This window comes from Ziziphus jujuba, chromosome 1, assembly GCF_031755915.1.
Source record: "Ziziphus jujuba cultivar Dongzao chromosome 1, ASM3175591v1".
NCBI lineage: Eukaryota > Viridiplantae > Streptophyta > Magnoliopsida > Rosales > Rhamnaceae > Ziziphus > Ziziphus jujuba.
Window position 1 is genome coordinate 42,878,469 of NC_083379.1, and position 20,766 is coordinate 42,899,234.

Sequence of the window (20,766 nt, forward strand, 5' to 3'; positions counted from 1 at the left end):
TTTTATCCAAACAAATGGGCAAACCCGTGATTAATGAGAGAAAATTGACAAAAACCAAATCACCTAAATCATTTTTTCTTTCTTTGCGCGTGGAAGATAATACAACAATTGAGGTACTGTAAAAAGTCTAATTGGGAAATTTTTTCAATTTCCGTCCATTTTCTTTTGCTAATCCATAAAAATGAAGACAAACTGCATGTTTGAAACCCAGTTGTTAGTCGATATACTTTGAGCATATAACACCACCAAATTGAAATTCAAAAAAAGAAGTTAATCACAAAGACAGCCCACAATATCAGAATTTCAAGCTCTTCATTAAGCCTCAAGATGGGCTTTTTGCTGTTGCTAAGAACCATAATATTTCAAATCGACCATATATTATTAAGTGGATCATGTCATATATTGTAATAAAATCATCAAAAAATACACAGAGAGATCTGGGCCACAAAAAAAAAAAAAAAAAAAAAAAAAAAGGCCTATTAGAATACCATAGTATGAGGCTCATCATTCAATAAGGTCAACAACATATGAAAGATGAGGAAATGTATTTTAAAGACAGATGAAACAACTATAAAAGTATGCCAACCCATTTGTTCTGTGTGCCAAGAGTAATCATTTAAGAAGGGTTTTGGTCAAATGATCTCGAGCTGTAGCCCACGCTTGAGTTATAGTCTGAAACGTTAGGAAAAAACCAGCTCTAGGATTAATATAAATATCAAACAAGGAAAGTTAGGGGTTAGGACCATATTAACAGGTTGCATAACAATGGTTTATGGATTTGGTGGGATTACACTTAGTGATACAGCTAATCAGATCTCTTTTAGTTATGTGCTAACATGGTCAACTACTTAAATAATTTAGTTATTCTCAAGGGAAGAGCAAACTAAATTAAAAAAAGAAAAAAGAAGAGAGATTTTATTACCTGCTCAGATAAGGGTGCATCAAGATCCATGTTATGGCTTGCCACTTTTCCTACAATGTGATTGGCGTCGGTTTCAAGTATCATCCTGCCAAATAGATTCATTACATAACATGTTTTGGTAAATCAAACAAATTCAGAGCAAGGAATGTGAATAATATGGTTAAGTAGACACGGTGAAGTCCCTTTGTCAGAAATTAGTTCACAGACTTTTAACAAGTTTACTGGTTTTTGTTGCATATTAGGGTTGACAGACTGATCTCGTTCTTATCATTGAAAGCATGTTAAACAGAATTCTGAAATGTGAGGGTGCATACCCTCCATCAACAATCTCATCGAGACATAGAAGTATAAGATCCAAGTTCTCAAGTACCTCTCTTTTGTCAACGGTGTTTCTATAACACATACAAAATTAGAAGAAACGACACAGGATCAGAAAAATGGATAATTATAAAAAGGAACTGAAAATACATTGGAAAGAAGATATTAACCAATACAACACCTCAAGATAAGGGAAATTGCATCAAATAACCCTTGAAGAACTGTGGCTAAGATGAGTTCGTTTTCCTCATCACCCCCAGTTACAAAGAAGTGAAGATCCTGGACAAACTTATAGATAACAATGTTACTGTCAAACATTGCTATCTCCGCTGCATGATATAAAATAGCATAACATCAATAATGCAGGTATCTTCAAAAAAACTCAACTCTTTAACATATACATGGAAATTTTCCAAGTACAATACCAAATCGAAGAAAGATTTATGCTTTCAAATTTCACTTAAGTCTAAAGGCATTAGCTTGCATTTTCTAGATATTTATATCTCAAAATTTTAATAATAACGACAATAACAACAAAAATGACGATGATTGTAACAATGATAACAACAAAAATAGATACCATTACCTGCTAATAATTTTAAAGTGGTAGTTACCCCAGGGCCAGGGAAAACAATTAGTTGTAGACCGACAAGTATATGGAAAATAATTATAGCAAGAACTTCGGAGAATACTAACATAAAAAGAGCGAAATATACATTGGTTTGAGTTCAACAAAGATGTTTTTAAGATGCCAGAAAGCCATACAAAATATGTGATTTAGTAACTGAATGTGGTACATAATTCAGTATAGCATAACAGTGGTAAGCAAATAGCTATAGCAATGACATAATGCATGATGCTCTTTTTTCTTGAGTACAATTTATGAGAAACCTTTCTAATTTGATCTGAAACTGGAACTCAAATAAAATGAAAGCCTTATGAACGGAGGAAATAAATGCGAAACTGCATGAACAAATCATTTATTTTTTTCTTGAACATGCAGCACTTTTGTAACTTTAGATAAATAATCCTGTTGTATACATATTCATACCACAAATATATAAATCTCTTCAATAGAATCCACTCATCTTCAGACCGTGACAAAAATAAAGATCATATTACTAAAAAAAATAAGTGTCACAGAATGATGTTCATGCAGCATACCCTCTGTACGAGCATTTGTCTTCATAGTTTTAGTGAACAAAGACTTTTCAAAATCTAACTTTGCACTATTTGTTGCCCAATCATCCGAGTAATACTTCACTGCTACACGTTTTCCTTCAGAGTCCAGTATTAGAATGTTTTTTATGGAAGGGCATGAATCCTATAATAATGTGGAAAAATTGGATCAAAATATAGTGAATTTGGGCATATTAAAGTATTGCCATGTTTCATAACTAAATTAACAAAAAATGTACAAAAATGTCTTTTAGGTCTGGTTTGCAGTATTACACTACCACTCAGCTAATCATTCATATTAACAAAAACCCAGGTCCAAAAAAATAACCTATCAAGATATAACTTAGTGAAGCCTTTATTGATTTTATAAGGCAAAAATGTTATTATTTTGTTAAGGCAAAAATGTTGTTATTTGTTAAAGCAAATTCGTTGAAGCATATAGATTGCTGGAAAATTCCCCTCTTGCTCATGGTTGACATTCAAGTTCAACATACAGATCTATAAGTGATACGCCATTTGGTTTTTAGAATCATAAAAAGTAAAGAAAAAATTGAGCTTAATGGAAGAGGAAGGTGCAGATACAGATAGATATAAATGGGTTTGTTTTCCAACTAATTTTCATAGAATTTTACAAATCCAATAATCTAGATATTGATTCATTTTTACCAAACAAGAGGATCCATTCGTATTAAGTCCATGATCTTCTTCACTGAAAATGTTAATTGAAAGCTTGAAAATGAATTAGGTTCGTGCAATTATATAACAATGTAAACTGAAAGTAGGAAATGGTAAAGAGACAAAAACTTACACGATAAGCGAAGAAGCTGCCCATTTTCTTCTAAGGGAATGTGAAAGCAGAGGAAGGAAGTTACAGAGTATGCGCCAAATGCATCTGGTTTTGGTTTTTGCTATTATATGTATTTGTATTGCCCACCCAAAAAAAAAAAAAAAAAACAGAGGATCTGAAATTCTGGATCCAAATCTATTATTATATGATATGTTAATAGGCAATTTGGTCATTTCCTGTAATGAAATTTTGGTCATCTATAGCCTAATGGGCCTATTTTTTTTTTTTTTTGGTCATTTTTGGTTAATGATAAAAATATCATATTTATAGTTTTTGTGAAATATCTATTTGGCCATTATTTATTTTTCAAATTATGGATCTCCTTTTTGATTAGTTATGTGGGTTCTTTGAAGTTGCAACATTGATATTGAACAGATCCCAGACTAAAATGAAATCAAAATTTAAGAATTTATCTCAATTATCAGAATCTGATGAGCAGAGCACTCTTTTTTCCTTCCTGGTTATAATTGTGAGGTACATCAAGCCAAGGCCAATTAAGCAAGCACATCAATATAGGAAAATGGTTTTACGTTTTAGTCTTTTACAAGGCTACCATTAAGTATTAGAGCATTCACCAAAAACAGAAAGGAAAATAAGAAAAATCATTTCTTTGCAAAACAAGCTCTTTACAGGGCCAAGTGATCAGCCTGATTTTCAATCATGTCCCCATCCATAATTAACAACAGCTGGCCAAAAACGATTTATGTATATTCTATTATACTGCACCAGCGACACCAGTCTCAAGAAGGGTTCCTTAGAGCAAATTTGAAAAGACTAATAAAGAAGATGAAGAAATTTTGTACAATGGGAATGGTCAATTGAGAGAAAATGAAAGCAGGCATGTTTTGAGTGCTTCTCTACTGGTATTCTGTTCATGGGCTGTAGAATGATGGACCACACTTGCATTTCCAACCTTCAGGTTCATAATTTGCGTACTGAACACCCACATGGCTGTGTCTGCTGGTGGTTGGCACTTGAATTGCTTCACATGGAACGCATCCATAACACTTGTTCTCACAGCTTGGTGGGCTTGACCCTATTTTTCTCACTCCTTTCAAATTTGCTTCTTCATAAATCTTCTCCACTTCTTCAGAGTTCTTGAATCCCTTCAAAGAGAAAACAACTTTTACAAATTATTTACTAGAGAGAGAGAGAGAGAGAGAGAGAGAGAGAAAGAGACTAAGGGAGGGAGAGAAACCTGTTTTGATGTTATTTCTGAAGACTCTGGATTCTGGCCTGGTCAGCATAACCAAATAATGCAAGTTTAGCATAGGAATTCTAATTTAGAAGCTTTTAATGTATAAATATAAGAAAGATATAAGTAGGTCTGTTTGATAAACAAATGAAAATCTTATTGGATAATTTAGGAAGCTAATCAGTGTAACAAAAAGTAAAAACTTTTGTATATGCTCAAGGTTGAAATAGGAGTAATGATTTATTTATTTATTTTTATTTTTTTCTTTTTTACAGGGAGAGAAAGTAGCTAAAACCTGCTTGTTGAACGCCAAAACCAACATTTGGTTGAAAATGCCTGCTTGTTGTAGAAACCCAACTCACCATTTGCAGAGCTATTAACAAACAGCAAATTAATCTTGCCTTCATTGCTTCAAACCTTGACTGATGATGATGGTGATTATGATTGTCAAACGGCGAAGAGACACAGAGACACAGAGATAGAGAGAGATAAGATAGAATCACGCAGAATTCTGGATTACATGCATGATTGCTGGAATATAAAGAAGAGGTAAGTCTGAGAAACTCAACCAAGCAAGCAAAATTTCCTGTTCCCAAGGGGGGGGAAAACAAAAAAAAGAAAAGAAAAAAAAGAAAGAGAGCAGGCTAGAACCTCAAAAATTCTTGGCTCTCTATTTAGCCTTATCTCGAATTGGTACAGTACAGAGATTTTGCTTCACAAGCAAGTCATACACTTCATATTTGCAAGCTTCATTTCATTTGACAAATCTTTCATGACTATTTTAAAAAACTTTTGATTTCTTGCCTTTTCATACAAGCCAAACTCTATTCTACTCTCTCCCCCCACAGGCCAAGTTAAATGTAGTGCTACATGACTGTGAGATGGTCTTTAAGCCCAGAACAACAGCTCCCTTTTTTGGGTCTGAGCAAGCCTGTTGCACCCTATCTTAGCTGCCTAGACTGCAGAGCTTTTTTTTTTTTTTTTTTTTTTTTTCCTCTCTCTCTGATAGTTTCACTCCTAGAAAAGGAATAAAAAAGCTAGTGACAGAGGGCCTTTTGTATAAAGTAAAAAAAAGCATCAATCTCCGAGACATTCATAAAAAAAGCATCAATCTCTGAGGCATTCAGCAAATGCAGAAAAATTTAATGAGTTAGTTAGTGGATTTAATAAGGTACTTAAAAGTCAAATTTTTACAGGCTGGTAGCTGGGAAAACTCAAGCTAGTGTACAATCTTCCAATCAAGACCGTCCATTTGGAACCTCACAAAATGGTCTTTAAGAATTTGGGTTGTCTTCAATTGCCCTTCAGCCTTCAGAGTATCTCCAGAGATGATCACATTTATTAGTAGATTCCGCCGCATATTTCACCATTTACCTCACTTTTGTTTTTATCTCCAAAGGATCGAAAAAATGAAAAAAGAACAAAATAAAGAAGGAAAATAAGCATGGTTGAGGGGGTCCTTGAGGAATATCCTGAAACCAATTAAGAAAAACATGTAAAAGAGACAGTAAAAAGAATGACAGATATTATTATTCAATGATAAGGAAGCTGATGAAAAGCTTGATATATGGGGGGGAAAAAAAAAAAACTCCATTGCACATTTCAATGCTCTCTTTCTCTCTCTCTCTCTCTCTCCCTCACTCCTAGTCTCTAGCTGGTGTTTTGTGAGGTAATAGAGACTAATTTGGCATGCCTACTTTTCACTTACTTCATTTATTTGGAAATTTTGGTTATGTGCAGGGACATTAAGGAAAATATTAGTCAAATATAAACGATAAAGATGTAAAATATGGAATACTTAGCAGGCAGAGGAGAGTAACATCAAGTGCAATCATGTATGGTATTCCAGTAACTTTGTGTATGACATTGTGCTGAATTTGGCATTGATATCTGTGTGTGATTTGAGTGATTTGAGTATTCAATATGATGCAGTCCCTTTGGTCAGCTACCATATCTCCTCCTCTTCCCAGACCTGAAAAACTTTCAAAGAGGGCATTGCTCATTTATTGGTCCTAATAGTGAACAGACTTGAAAAACAAACGCAACCCACGAAAAAAAAAAAAAAAAAAAAAAAAAAAAAAAAACTCGGTGAGATTATACTTTGCCGATCAGAGTCTCAGAATTTTGAAAAGGTCATCACCATTTGAACTTGGGATTGTAATGTGAAAAGAAAACCATAGTCCATTTGCATAAATAGTACACCAAACCTACACGTTTCCCCAAAATTGATGCATTAAGTTTTTTCTTTAATAAGATTGTAGAAGATCCTCTTTTTCTTTCATAATTCTTATAGAAACTTATGCTTTTTATGCCTTTTTTTTTTTTTTTTTTTAAAGATTTAAAGAGAAGATGAATCTTCGACAGGAATCATACACGGGATTAAACAGTTGTGAAGATAGTCAAGAGCCAAAACATTCACATAGAATTATATGAAAATAAAAAATTTAGCACAGTAAATATCACACCAATTGTCAAATGTCAGCATCTATTTCACAGAGCTATGATCTCCATAGAAAATCCGATCATGACTAGGCTTTCTAGCTTTCTCTTTTTATTTCTACTTTTATTTTTTCCAGAGCTCCTAGTTGTTAAACAGGGCAAGCAACCAACTTATGTCTAAAAGTAACAGATTTTAACTGTTTGACAGTATCAACAATGCGATGACTAAAGTGATGTACTGCAATTCCATAGCATTCACACTCAAATCTTTCTTCCTACAATATATGAACGCAGAATTAATATACAAGTCCTCTGTTTAAACGGTTAGAAGAAAATCAAAAACTAAATCCCCCAACACATAAAAAAATAAAAAATAAAAAAAAAAGAAGAAGAAGAAGAAGAAGAAGAAAGTTTTTATTTATAAATATTTGATAATTTTGCTTAAGTCTATCCGTACAGGGTTAGGCTTTACTGATGGCTACAGGCATCAAAGCAAATATTCCACTGCATTACATCGCAGAAGATTAGCAGCCCTGTGATCAATGATTCCTGGCTGTGGCAGGTTTTGAAATTGATGAGCTTTTCAGCCTTCAAGTAGTCAAATAGATATTCTAACCTAACTATTGCCACGAAAAGACATTGTGTAACTCAGTAATATTCACGCACAAGGATCAATGAACAGATCGGAAATAGGAAGCAAAACAGGACTGCTAAAACACCATCCTTCAACACAAGATAAAACAAAAGCACCCTTTTACATGTAAAAACAAAGCCAGCAATAGAAAAGAAAATTGATTAGCATTGAAGCCTAAACGAGATTGTGATGGCACTGTTTCACATTCTCAATTGTGCCCAAAAAGGGTAAGGTGGGCATGGTGATATACAAGTACCATATGTAGCTCGTGACAAGAACCAAGGCTATAAATCTACAGTCAAAATGTCTGCAAATGATGAAATCAAAGAACTAACAGCGTAATAATTCTGTAGGAGTCATGAAATATTGCTCCTGAACTTTCTTCCCAAACAAAAAGCTACAAGTTTAATATGTATTCAGTAACCAATGACCATACTGGTCTCCTCAAATAACACGCGTGTTCCATTTGGCATTCAAGCCAACATTTTCAGCAAATGTTAACATAACAAACTAAATGAGCATCATTGACAGTACACTAGTAGCTTCTCTCCTCTTATCTCCTAGTTCTCTAACAATCTAGCAACTGAGGTGGAAACCACCTCTGACCTGTCATTTTGAAGATGAAACGTCGGATTCTTTCTTAGGATGAATTGCTTGCACAATGGCCTCAATTTCTTCTTTAACTCGTTCAAACACATTTGGGCCTTTAACTTCATCTATCTGGGTGTTCTTATCAATGTCATCACTCCTTCCGTGGGTTTCGTGATGGTGAGGTGATTTCTCAGTGTGACTTGTTGGTGCTTTTACACCTTTTTCTGCCATAACAAACGTAAAGACAGATATAAAGTCAATTGCTTTGTTGATTTCAAGAAAAAGAAAGCTTAAAGATTCAAATATCTCCATGGACATTACGCCAAGAATATGGGGTTGATGAACTCACCAAGTTTTCATGGTGGAGTTAAATGACACGAAAAAGTTTATAAATGGAACATAGAAAATCAACTCTGTTACACAAAAATAAAAAAAGTTGTGGACATGAAGTCCATTAACACAGGGTAAATCCATAAAGGAGTTGCTTTTTATTGAAATCTCATAAAAACGAAGACTTCGGAACCGGTGAAAACTTTATATAATCCAAAAGATTTGTGCTGGCAGTTACTAAGAAAGAGATATTTTCTGCTGAAGCAAACAGCCATCACAAGTACACTATATATATATATATATATATATAATTTTTTTTTTTTGGCATACTAAAGAAATACAAATGAAATAGAAAAAAAGAGTTCCTTTATCTATTTCACAGAAAACCCAAATTCACTGAAGGGCGGGCTAAAAATAAAAATCAGCCAAAAATGAGAAGGGGATTGTTTATCTATGAACAATGATTCAAAATATAATATTTTTACATAAAACCCATTAACAAGATTAAATTTTTTCCATCTAAATGATAGACAATGAAGTATGATATATATACATATATATATATATGCAACATATGATCAAGAATACAGCTGCTAGAACAACATACTAAAATGGAATGTTTAGAAAATATCGATAAGCGCGATCATAAGATAATAATACCTGAAGATCGATTGCAATATGCGTATTTATCTATATAAAAAAATAAAAAATAAAAAACAAAAAAAAGAAAAGAAACCTGACGATGGGTTTGTAGGCCCTGGTTTTGGTTCTGCCATGGATGTTCCAGGGAAATTTTGTGGGTTTCGGGATTGTGATTTCTCTCTCAGATGATGATCCTCTACAATTGATCGACGTGCCCTGAGACGTTTGGCCATTGACATTTGTGGGACCCACCATTTTAAAAGGGCGTCAACGGCGTGGACGGTTCAGATTCTTTATTTGCAGTTTATCAAGCTGACACATTAGACAGCATCATGATCAAATAGCATGGGTCTGCACTGTGGGATGTCATGTGCAAGCCACGTGATGATTCCACAGGAATAAAAGGCAGCAGTGAGGGACTTCTCCTGGTTTGCCTATTTTCATGTTTCAATTTTCAAACCCCCACAAAAACAAAAACAAAAACAAAAAGAAATATTGAAAACAAATTAATTTAGGAAGAAAAAAGAAAAAAAGAAAAAGAAACTTGTTATTGTTTGATCTATTTTATACGCCAAAATTCCATCTCTCTTTCTTATTCAATTCTTCTTCCACAATAAAAAGCTCTTCGGATTCACTTGCTATTGGCTGGGATAAACTTTGTTGCCTTAGGGCAATCAGGTCTAACTCATGCTAATGCGAGATGTTTTGTGACTTATTCTCATTTCTATGCCAGCCACGATGACCAAAGGAAATTTTCTTGACTTGTTCTCAATTCTATGCCAGCCCCCAACGACCAAAAGGAAAGGTCTCTGGTCAATTTAGAAACTTCATGTTATTAAGTTTGTTAAAAAATTTACCATTTGAAGATGACTATTAGATAATTAAAATTCTTTCCTAAGTTAAACAATTCTATGCAAATTATACATGTATATATATATATATATATATATTTAATCTTCCAAGAGATGGGTAAGAAATTGTATGCATTTTTTTTTTCCTTTTTTTTTTTTTTTTTGGCGCATGATTGCCATTCACCAATCATGTATTTGACTTATTCTACATTTATTTTGTACAAATCATGATCAGAGAATCGTAAACTTTAACAGTGATGTACTTTATGTTCCATTAGTTATATCTTGTATTATATCAAATGGATATTATATGGGTAGTATTGAATACAGAGACTCAAAAATTTTATAAAAAAAAAATTAAAAAAGAAAAAAAGAAAAAACAGAAACTCCCTTAAATGGGGTAACTTTTAGACTACAATAACGTCAAGGAAAATTCCATGCTTTTCTGTATAATTTTCTAACGTGATCTCAGGCTCAGAGCAAAAAAAAAAGGAAGGGGAAAAAGTGAAAAAAGTACGTTATTGCATGAGCAATGATAAATGAGTTATAAGGAAATAACTTGTAGGTAACCTGATTCAAAGACCAACAACTTGGTCTTAGAAAGTTAATTAAAAGTTAGAAAACCGTAAAATATTTGTTAAACTCGTTCAAAGAGTTGAACAAGAATATTCATGTTTATTCCTTATTATTTTTAAGATATATGCTATGTTTTTATGGGACATTTCCAATTATTATAATTCCAAAAAATCCATCTATTGTTATTATTATTTGATCATTAGATTACTCAAACCATAACATTTTATACAGAAGAGTATGGATAATAATATTAAATTACCCCTGCAAGGACAAAAAGATCCATTTAAATTTGTTGAAACAAAAAGAAAAAAAAAATTTCAAAATGCTTAATGGATACCCTACATCACACGCATGGTTCAAATATCAAATTTTCCTTGAACTTTCTGTAAAATTTTTATTTTTAAACATATTAATAGAAATTTAGCTTTTCAGTAGAAATAGATATAATTTTTATAATATTTATTGAAAATTTTAATATTTTTCCATAATTTTCATAGAACTTTTTATTATAATATCCACATCAAATCATTTACCATTTGGTTGAAAAATCCATAATTTTCATGGAAATTTCAAAATTTTCACAGAAATTTTAAAAATATTTATTATTTTTTTATTAAATTTTTTTATAAATATTATTAATGTTTAGTAAAACTTTTTACCAAATTAATATTATTGATATATTTTTTTATTTTTTATTTTTCTTCCAATAATTAGGCAAATAAAAAGAAAAAAAATCATATTTAACAAACAATATCCAAAATTACATTAAACAAGTTTATCTATCATATTCTTATAGAAAATTAATATCACAAGTTACAAATTTACCTACCTATTATTATTTTTTACAATAATAAATTTATTATTTGTATAAATATTATAAAATAAATAAAAATTAGAATGTAGATAAAAATTGAAAAATATATGGGAAATATATTTTCTACAAACAAAAATTCAAAATTTTGATATCTATGGTATATTAACAATTACATGCAAAATTATCAAAGATATATATTTTTTAATAATTATTTATTATATTTCACATTTTAAAAAAGAATGAGGTAAATATAAAAAATTCTCAACCGTCCAAGAATTTTTTATAATATTGGAATGATATTTATAAAATATAATATAACTATAATAATTATTTTATATATCTTATTTAATAAATAATTTTATTAAATATGTAGTTTTTATTTTTTATTAATAATAGAATATTTTTAACTATTAATATTTATTATAAATCTATTGGTTAGAAGAACTATAATATCCATTTAATATTTTTATAATTTTAATAATCAATTTAATAAATAATTTAATTCTAAAATTTTAATAAAAAAATTTTAATTTTTAAAAATAAATTTTCATTAATTTTTTTAATATTCGATAATTTTCAATATTTATATAAATAATTTCATATTTTAAATATTCAATATTTTCATATCCAAAATTTTGAAACTTTTCATATCCAAAATTCGATAATTTCATATTTTTAATCTTGCCCCTTCAATGCATGAAAGCCTCCGGACACAAGGCTGACCCACAAATATCCACAGTGCCGCATAAAGTAGCAGGTCAAAAGTAACTATCATAATACGTCTTCACTCGGCAAAACCATGAAACCAAACTTGTCTTAGTCCATCAACACGTGTGGAAACAAGTGCCAAATTTTCAAATACCAAATTTCAACTTCCACCATTTTCTATAAGAAGTGAAAGAAAATATCTAGAAACTGATTTGCAGGGGTTACAGGAAACATTTTACGGTTTTTAATTTAGTTTGTTGAAAGAACATATCAAAAGAAACTCACGTGTTGTGTCCTTATATAGCTTTCTTGTCTAGTCTGTTTGGTATTGCATATATATATATATATATAATCTACGGTAAGGACGGTCCGCATGAGGATCGTAATATTAGTGACGGTTTTTTATAATATTAATAACGATTTCTTAAAAAATCATCATCAATATTATAAAAAATCGTCACCAATATTGTGGTCCGTATGAGAACCATTCACACCATAAACGGATTGTATATATATATATATATAAATCAGTAGAAAGCGCAAAGAAAATGAGAATATGGAGAAGGCAAAATGCAAAATATAAATTAAACAGGTTGATTTTGAACCGTCCGTTCAAACATATCAGGGCAGAATATATATCTATCTATCTATATATACATATATATATATATATATAAGTATAAATATTAGTGTTTATTTTTGTATGAACAATTTGGTCTTGAGTCAATAGTCTTCCTTTAGCTGTCTTTTTGTTCTGTTAATCTACACTTTTCTAAGCCCGATGCTTCTTGGAATGGTCATAGCAGATAATAAACACTCACCTTAGCTTGTCTCTCAAGCATGCGGTTTTAAACGAATAGATATTTCTATAAAGTAGACGTGAAATTTATCACCCTATTACACCCAAAAAATAAAAAATAAAAAAAGTGAAATTTATCACCATTTTCTTTCCAAAGAGAAAGCAAATGTACATATATAAATGAAAATCCTTTGAACACTTCAAGGTTCAAAAGCCTCGTGGTATTTCTAAGTCATACCATCCTCCCTTTCTGTTCAAACTACCCCCAATCTTGGGCAGGTTTTCAACGAAATGCTATTTTTTCCTTGCATTTTTTGTCCACCACGTATTCAAGTCATTCAAGCTAACCATATTTTGTTCGTCATTTTTCAAGAGGTTTTTGTATATAAATTAGGAAGCAGATGCAACTAAAATCAAGCCATCGTTTGAGATAGTTGAGATTGTGGAGACATTTTTTTTTTTTCTTTTTATATTCAGGTGAGAGAAACCTTTATTTATCTGTTTGTCCTCTTTATGTCTGTTTTATGGAGGTTGTGTAGTTATCTCAATATGCTTCAATTTTTTCTTTTTTCTTTGTTTTTTGAATTCAAATTATAAATGGAATGAGTGGAGGGTTTAGTTTTGAGATTCTGAATATACCCAAGTTCATCAAAATGGCTAGTTCTAGTCCACTTCTTTTTCTTTCTGTCCAAGTCTTATTCATATTGATTGAGTTTGATCATTAATGTTATTTATAAATCAATCATGGTAAATTTTCAAAATGTGGATTGTTTTCTACTAAGTGAGATGAATTACTTTGATGGGTCAGTATGCAGAAATTGGGAATTTTCAGAAGTCCTCATATGAAATGGATTCCCACTATGCTGCAAGCATATTGTTCTCTCTCCTAAGGATTTTTTTATACGTTGCAAAACTATGAAATAGAATTTCTAATTGAGAATGTCTGTTGTATAAAAAGTATGTAACTATGCTACTATACTAACCATATTGAAGTACCACTGCTTAGAAATAAATGGAGATATCTCTGTTTTTTTTTTTTTTTTTTTTTTTTTTAACTGTTGTCATCTTCAAAAAAATTACTGACTTGAGGCTTTGTGGTTGACAGATGACGGCAAAAATGCTTACAGTAAGATCCATTGATTATGAATCCCAGAAAAGGGAGACAACATTGAGAACGGTTAGCTTCAAGAAAAGCAACTTGAACAAGTCTGATAACTCTGAAGGTCTACATAAAATGATTATTGAAGAATCTCTAAGATCAACAAAAAGGAAAATAGGAGAGCTAAAGCTCCAGACAGCTGTTTCATTCAAGAATCCAGTTCTGGATGTTGAGAACAATGAAGTGGAAAGCAATGGTGATATTTCTTTCAAAGAATTAAAGCCCACGATAACTTCGTTGAAGCCGGAGAATATCATTTCTTCAATGCTTTCGAGTGAGCCCGTTGCAGCTGCAATCAAGGTGCAGAAAGTGTACAAGAGTTACCGAACCAGACGTAACCTTGCTGATTCCGCTGTTGTGGTTGAGGAGCTATGGTTTGTGTTCAATGGCCTATTTTCTATATTGATGCTTTTGGTCTTCAGTTTGATGTTTTATTTACTTGGTTATTTTTTCTTGATTTCTCGTAGGTGGAAAGCATTAGACTTTGCTGCTCTTAGGCAGAGCTCTGTGTCATTCTTTGACTCTGTTAAATCAGAAACTGCTGTTTCAAGATGGGCAAGGGCTAGGACAAGGGCAGCCAAGGTGAACTTTTCTACTTCCATAAATTAAGTTAGTTGGACCATTTTCCACATACAAAAAACATGGCCTTAAGAAGAATTTTGAACCATATTTTCTTGTTCTGCCTTTTGACTTTGAAAAAACCGGTGGCTATTCGTTACAGTTTTCTTGCCAAAAGGTTTTGACTTGTTTATGATTGAATATTGATGAAGTTCAATGGTTGATTTGTAGCTCGGAAAAGGTTTGTCAAAGGATGAGAAGGCTCAACAATTAGCGCTAAGACACTGGCTTGAAGCAGTAAGCCCACATTTAGAATATTCTTTGTTTTTTGCCCCTTTTTTTACTTTATCCAGGTTCACCTAAGGTTGTCTATTTTTCGTAAAATTTGATGAATATACCCTACTGGGGTATTGACCATTGTAGACTCGCTAATAAAAACAATGGGAAAATGTCAAATTTCTAAATTTTTTTAATTCTTTTTGTACTTGATCAAAAAAAAATACTACTGTTTAATTGGGATATACTACTGTGACTGAATATAAGCAGTGAACCATGGTAGACGTATAAAGCATACTTATCTTCTTCTCGTCCTTCACAGATTGATCCACGCCATCGTTATGGGCACAATCTGCATTTGTATTATGATGTCTGGTTTAGCAGTGAGAGCTCCCAACCTTTCTTCTACTGGTAAACTTCACATGGAAACCAAAAGTTTTTCTTTTTCTTTTTCTTTCTTCTTCTTCTTCTTCTTCTTCTTCTTCTTTTTTTTTTTTTTTTTTTTTTTATCATTTTTCTCAGTTGCTCTGATGTTGATATTTAAGGTTGGACATTGGAGATGGGAAAGAAGTAAATCTTGAGAAATGCTCGAGGACTGATCTACAGCATCAATGCATCAAATACCTTGGACTTGTAAGAATCTTCTGAAAGATACTGCATGATTCTATATATATCAGCATAGTTCCTATATTTGAGTACTAAATATTGCATGATCTCGTCCTTGCATAACAGAACTAAACTTTCTTGATGTTAACAAAAACTACAATCACTCTAACCCCTATTGGCAGACATGGACAGAAAAAATGCCATTTGCAAATTGAACACTCAATATGTTATGCGTGTACAGATGCTGATAGAGTCAGATTTTAATCAAACGCTGATTTTGGTTTTGCAGAAAGAGAGGGAAGCATATGAAGTGAAAGTGGAGAATGGGAAGCTGGTTTACAAACAAAGTGGACTTTTGGTGGATACTGATGCAGCTGCGGGTAAAAAGTGGATCTTTGTTCTCAGTACGTCGAGGACCATGTATGCTGGTGAGAAGAAGAAAGGTCTTTTCCAACACTCCAGTTTTGTAGCAGGAGGTGCTATCATTGCAGCAGGGAGATTTGTTGCAAGCAATGGGGTTCTTGAGGTCTGTTTTCTATTTCCTATTTTTGAGACATTGTTTTCAAAATAGAGAACAAAAAATACTTTTTACAATAAAGGACATTTGGCAATATAGGATTTCAAGCCGATTATAGTGTTACAAGATGCTTGACTTGTTCAGATGGTTGCGGATATTTGACCATTTGAGCGATTTCATGTGTTAAGCCAAACAAGCCCTTTGTTTTTTTTGTTTATTCTTTCTCCTGATTCTCTTGGCATTTGATTCTCATATATTTTAATGCTCAGGCTATATGGAGTTACAGTGGTCATTATCGGCCAACGGAGGAGAGTTTCACTGAGCTCATTAGCTTCTTAGAAGAACAGCAAATGGACCTGACAAATGTTAAGGTAAATATTGAATCAAATTAAATGTTAAGGTAAATATTGAATCAAATTATTCATTTTGGTCTTGTTATGTTAAATTGCTATAAAATTGGCCTTAAAGCTATCTACCAAGTAAAAAAAGAAATTTCTAATGTTCTTCTTCTTATCCAACTCTCATGTGCTGCAGAAATTTCCAATTGATGATGATGTTCCACCTAATAAGAAAGAGAAAAAGAAGTCAAGTTCCATGAAAGACAACCTCATCAAAGATAAAACACTATCACTTGAAGTAGCAGCCAATGAAAATAAGGTCATTACAATTACAAAAGATAGTGATGAAAATGGCCAGAAAGATAATGAAAGCAATGGAGAAGCACCACCAAAATTGGAATTGAGAAAGTCATTTTCATGCAAATGGAGCACTGGAGCTGGTCCCAGGATAGGTTGTTTGAGAGAGTACCCAACAGAGCTCCAATCTAAGGCACTTGAACAAGTCAATCTATCACCAAGGTTCTGTGCTACCATTAACAACAATGCTCCAATTCCTTCTCCTAGACCTAGTCCAAAGTTTCACTTATCACCTAAAGTTGCTTATATTGGACTTCCTAGTCCATCTTTACAAAACCTATGTGGTAAATAGGAGATTTTATAACAGCAAAATGATGAATGCAAACAAGTGATGAGAAATAAAGGGATTAATCTAAATCTGTTATATATATATATATATATATATATACACACATATATATATATACACAAATTTTCACTGTTGGGTAATTTTCTTCTTTGTAAAATTTCATGATGTATTCATAGGCAAATAAGAGGAAGAAATTTTTTTCATTATTATCTACCCTCGTAGATTATGTTATATTGTATTCACATTTGAATGAGATTATTTCTCTGTTTTACTAATTGTTTTTTCTTCAAGAATAGTCGGGATGACAGAATTGTTATTGTATTAGAAAAAAACTAAAAATTAAAAATTACAAAAAAAAGAAAAAAAGAAAAAAAAAAAAAAGAAAAGAAAGGAAACCAGTGAGGAAATTGAATGTATGTAGGCTTTGGAGGGTGAGGCCCACTGAACATGACCCACACGCACAACCGAAGCCCGGGTCCGCGGCATAAATTAAAACGACACGGAGCGGCTTTATTATATATTATATTAATAAATAACCTTAATAATAAAAAGAAAAGTCAAATGTAGTAGCCGTTACACGAAACCTTTTTCTTTTCGAAATTCAAAATTTAAACGTCTCTTTCTCTCGCTCGCAAGTCGCAATGGCCAACACAAAATTCATCACCGAACAAGAAGCTTCGCTTTCAAATCTTTAATTAAATACAATACGACTTGTAAAACCCCCAAACCCAAAAACCAAACCCAAAACCAAACCCACCCATCGAAAAAAAAAGAGAAAGGAAAAAGCTCTGTTTCTCTCAGAGAACAATCTTCCGGAAGAAAGAAACTGAATCTCAAATCAATTTCCCGAAATTTTTAGAGACCCATTTGAAAGTTTGCTTCTTTTGTTTTTTCTTTCTTTTTTCAGCTCTAATGGGTGCTTCAGGAAAATGGCTAAAATCACTTATCACTCTCAAAAAGCTCCCTCCAAACGACCATGTAACTCACATTTCTTTTCATCACACTCTGCTTTTGGTTTATATGTTTCTCTCTGTATTTTTCTTTTACCCCCTTTTTTATTTGTGTTATTTGTTTTTTTTCGTTTGTTTGTTATTATGGGGATCTTTAGGAGAAGGTGGGGGATAAGAGCAAGAAGAAGTGGAGGCTATGGAGGAGTTCATCAGAAGGGTCGGCGGCTATGAAGAGATCGGAGGCGCATAATTCGTCTTTCGCGGATTATGAGGCATTTACTGCCGCCATGGCTGCTGTTGTCCGAGCTCCACCTAAAGATTTCATGATGATCAAGCAAGAATGGGCCGCCATTCGAATCCAGACAGTGTTTCGTGGCTTCCTGGTAAAATTAATCTTTTTCATGCATTTGTTGTTTCCACTTGTCTTTAACATATAGATATGTTCAATTCTCTCTGTTTTTATTTACTTATTTATTTATTTATTTTTGTTTGCAGTACTGGTTTTCTTTCAATTTTATACAATTTTACGTTTCTAGTGTCGCCATTAATTTCTATTTAGGTTTCTAGTAAAATCGAGTTAAATCGTTGCCAAAAAGTTCCAGATCTGGATCCCTGAGCGTCCAAATTTTTGAAAATTCGGATAAATTTTTAAAAACCCTTTTACTTACTTATAGATAATGTAATGCTAGAGATCAAAAATAAAAAATTCTGAAGTAACCGATTTGATCAGTTTGACTGGTTTTAAAAAAAAAATTTACTTGCGCACCTGCTACATGACTGAATAATGTCCCAAGTTAGAATACTTCAAGTTTTCTTTTTTCCGTGTATTCTAAGGAATAAATTAAGCATAGTTAGATGTGATAAATGGCAGGCAAGGCGGGCGTTGAGGGCGTTGAGGGCAGTGGTAAGAATTCAAGCTATATTTAGAGGCCGGCAGGTAAGGAAGCAAGCTGTTGTTACATTGAGGTGCATGCAGGCTCTTGTTCGGGTACAGGCTCGAGTAAGAGCACGTTCTGTGAGGACGTCTCCTGAAGGCGAAGCTGTGCAAAAATTATTGGATGAACAACGCTACCAAACTGATCCAATTAAGCAGGCAGAGGTAAATTTCCAAAAAACTTTTCTATATATATATACATATATATTGTCCTCCTTGGTCATTGTATTGTTCTATATCAATCATTGTTTTTTCTGCGACACTTTTCAGCAAGGTTGGTGTGATAGTCCTGGTACTGTGAGTGAAGTTAGAGGGAAGCTACATTTGAAAAAGAATGGAGCTATCAAGAGGGAAAGAGCAATGGCATACTCCGTCTCTCAACAAGTAAATTAGTTATTCTTTCCTTTTCCTTGTATATTCATTTTATTTATAAAAGCTATTAGATATGACTTGTTTAAATAACTCTATGATTCATAGTGTGCATAAATTTCTTTGTTGTCAGAGATTGAGAGGAAATGCCAGCCCAAAATCAGCTAAAAACCAGCATGCACAGCGGAACAGGCTTGATAAGAACAATTCTGCAGGATGGAGCTGGTTGGAACGTTGGATGGCAGCCAAGCCATGGGAAAGCAGGCTTATGGAAGAGGTTAATAGCACCACCCCACCATCGGAAATGAATCCATTTTCAAGGAAAAATGAAGATTTTTCATGTTCTTCAGAACAGGACTCGGTGAAAATTAGAAAGAACAATATCACAACCAGGATTTCAGCTAGACCTCATAATAATAATAATAATGCAGTAGTATTAAATCAACTAGCTCGTTGTTCATCTTCTTCTTCTCCAAATTCCGAATCACTTTATGACGAAAGCTCTGCTTCAACTTCTACTTCTGCATCACCGACGCTAGTATCTAGCAGCAACACTCCCAAGATGGAAGGATCGGAGGAAATCAATCTCTGCAAACCAAGCTACATGAATCCCACACAATCTATTAAAGCAAAGCAGAGAGCTTGCAACTTTTCTTCTCAGAATATGCAGAGATTTTCTGTTGAGGAGTTTCAGTTTCATTACAAGTCAATGGAACTTTCCAATGGAGATACAAGGAGCAGTGCTGGTTCTAACCACCCTTCAGTTAATTTCAGCAAAGAGCTATATCCTCCAACGTCAAAAGGCAGGCATGACTGTTTCAGATATAGAAGACAGTAAGGGAGATCAAAAAGTTGATATTCAAGGTCCAATATGTGCTTCTTTTTTTTTTTTTTTTTTTTCCTTTTGTAATTAAATCCAATATGAGGTTCAACAGCTTGTTACCGTACTCATTTGATGGCCACCAAGGCCTATGCCTAATGTCTAAGACCCAAAAGAAGTATCATATTAAATATTGTACTTTAACAAGTTTTTCTTCCTTTTTTTTTTTTTTTTATTTGTGTGTTTTGTGTGTGTGTGTGTGTGTGTGTGTTTGTATCTGAAATGTTTAATATTTGTGAGAGCATTTTCCATATATTTCTTTTCTTTTATTGTTCTTAAAATCGAAATGACACAGGGGGAGTAAAAAAAATACTGAGTTCCATTTGAAATATTTATTGTTTCTTTTATTTAATAAATCAACATATAATCTTAACCCCAAAAGTTTTTCCATGGGTATAGAAGATTGAATAAGCGAGTGGGAAGTCATCTAAAAGTACTTTCTGATTTCTTATGTTGAGGCATTTTTCTTGAAGACTTGTAGAAACATCTGTTATCAACCAACTCAAGTGTACCCTGGTCTCTTAACAATGATTATATATATTGTCAGAACATCCTTCTATATGCGCTTCACATTTTTCCATCCAAATGGGACTTCTAAGTACGTGGTCTAGGCTTTTTATCTTTTTTCTTTCCTGGAAAATGGTAGGAGTTGGGGGGAAGAACTGAGACTTTTCAACCATCTCCGCCA

At 32.8% G+C, this 20,766-nt stretch overlaps 5 protein-coding genes across 6 annotated transcripts; 2 read left to right on the forward strand and 3 right to left on the reverse strand.

Moving 5' to 3' along the window:
- Positions 1–279: 279 nt before the first annotated feature.
- Positions 280–3,386, reverse strand: LOC107425226 (coatomer subunit zeta-2). Of its 2 annotated transcripts, XM_016035179.4 has the most exons (6): positions 3,228–3,386; positions 2,405–2,564; positions 1,422–1,569; positions 1,237–1,314; positions 923–1,007; positions 280–672 (listed from the first exon to the last, which is right to left on the reverse strand). In XM_016035179.4, exons 1-6 carry the CDS (start codon positions 3,249–3,251, stop codon positions 613–615), a joined length of 555 nt encoding a protein of 184 aa, XP_015890665.1. In that variant the 5' UTR covers positions 3,252–3,386; the 3' UTR covers positions 280–612. The 2 variants fall into 2 exon arrangements, with proteins under 2 accessions (XP_015890665.1, XP_015890666.1); XM_016035180.4 differs by lacking the exon at positions 1,237–1,314.
- Positions 3,387–3,760: 374 nt separating this feature from the next.
- On the reverse strand, positions 3,761–6,500 carry LOC107425223 (EPIDERMAL PATTERNING FACTOR-like protein 3). The gene is made up of 3 exons (XM_048462813.2): positions 4,757–6,500; positions 4,465–4,502; positions 3,761–4,372 (listed from the first exon to the last, which is right to left on the reverse strand). The coding sequence occupies exons 1-3, from the start codon at positions 4,866–4,868 to the stop codon at positions 4,139–4,141; spliced, it is 384 nt and encodes a 127-aa protein (XP_048318770.1). The 5' UTR covers positions 4,869–6,500; the 3' UTR covers positions 3,761–4,138.
- Positions 6,501–7,876: 1,376 nt separating this feature from the next.
- On the reverse strand, positions 7,877–9,381 carry LOC107425233 (uncharacterized). Its single transcript, XM_016035188.4, has 2 exons — positions 9,192–9,381; positions 7,877–8,349 (listed from the first exon to the last, which is right to left on the reverse strand). The coding sequence occupies exons 1-2, from the start codon at positions 9,334–9,336 to the stop codon at positions 8,144–8,146; spliced, it is 351 nt and encodes a 116-aa protein (XP_015890674.3). The 5' UTR covers positions 9,337–9,381; the 3' UTR covers positions 7,877–8,143.
- Positions 9,382–13,096: 3,715 nt separating this feature from the next.
- On the forward strand, positions 13,097–17,076 carry LOC107425210 (IQ domain-containing protein IQM1-like). Its single transcript, XM_060813359.1, has 9 exons — positions 13,097–13,322; positions 13,951–14,378; positions 14,472–14,586; positions 14,794–14,859; positions 15,161–15,249; positions 15,384–15,471; positions 15,734–15,970; positions 16,231–16,332; positions 16,496–17,076. Exons 2-9 carry the CDS (start codon positions 13,951–13,953, stop codon positions 16,946–16,948), a joined length of 1,578 nt encoding a protein of 525 aa, XP_060669342.1. The 5' UTR covers positions 13,097–13,322; the 3' UTR covers positions 16,949–17,076.
- A 510-nt stretch (positions 17,077–17,586) lies between these two features.
- On the forward strand, positions 17,587–20,225 carry LOC107425253 (protein IQ-DOMAIN 6-like). The gene is made up of 5 exons (XM_016035210.4): positions 17,587–17,923; positions 18,054–18,278; positions 18,767–18,994; positions 19,100–19,213; positions 19,332–20,225. The coding sequence occupies exons 1-5, from the start codon at positions 17,858–17,860 to the stop codon at positions 20,034–20,036; spliced, it is 1,338 nt and encodes a 445-aa protein (XP_015890696.2). The 5' UTR covers positions 17,587–17,857; the 3' UTR covers positions 20,037–20,225.
- Positions 20,226–20,766: the final 541 nt, after the last annotated feature.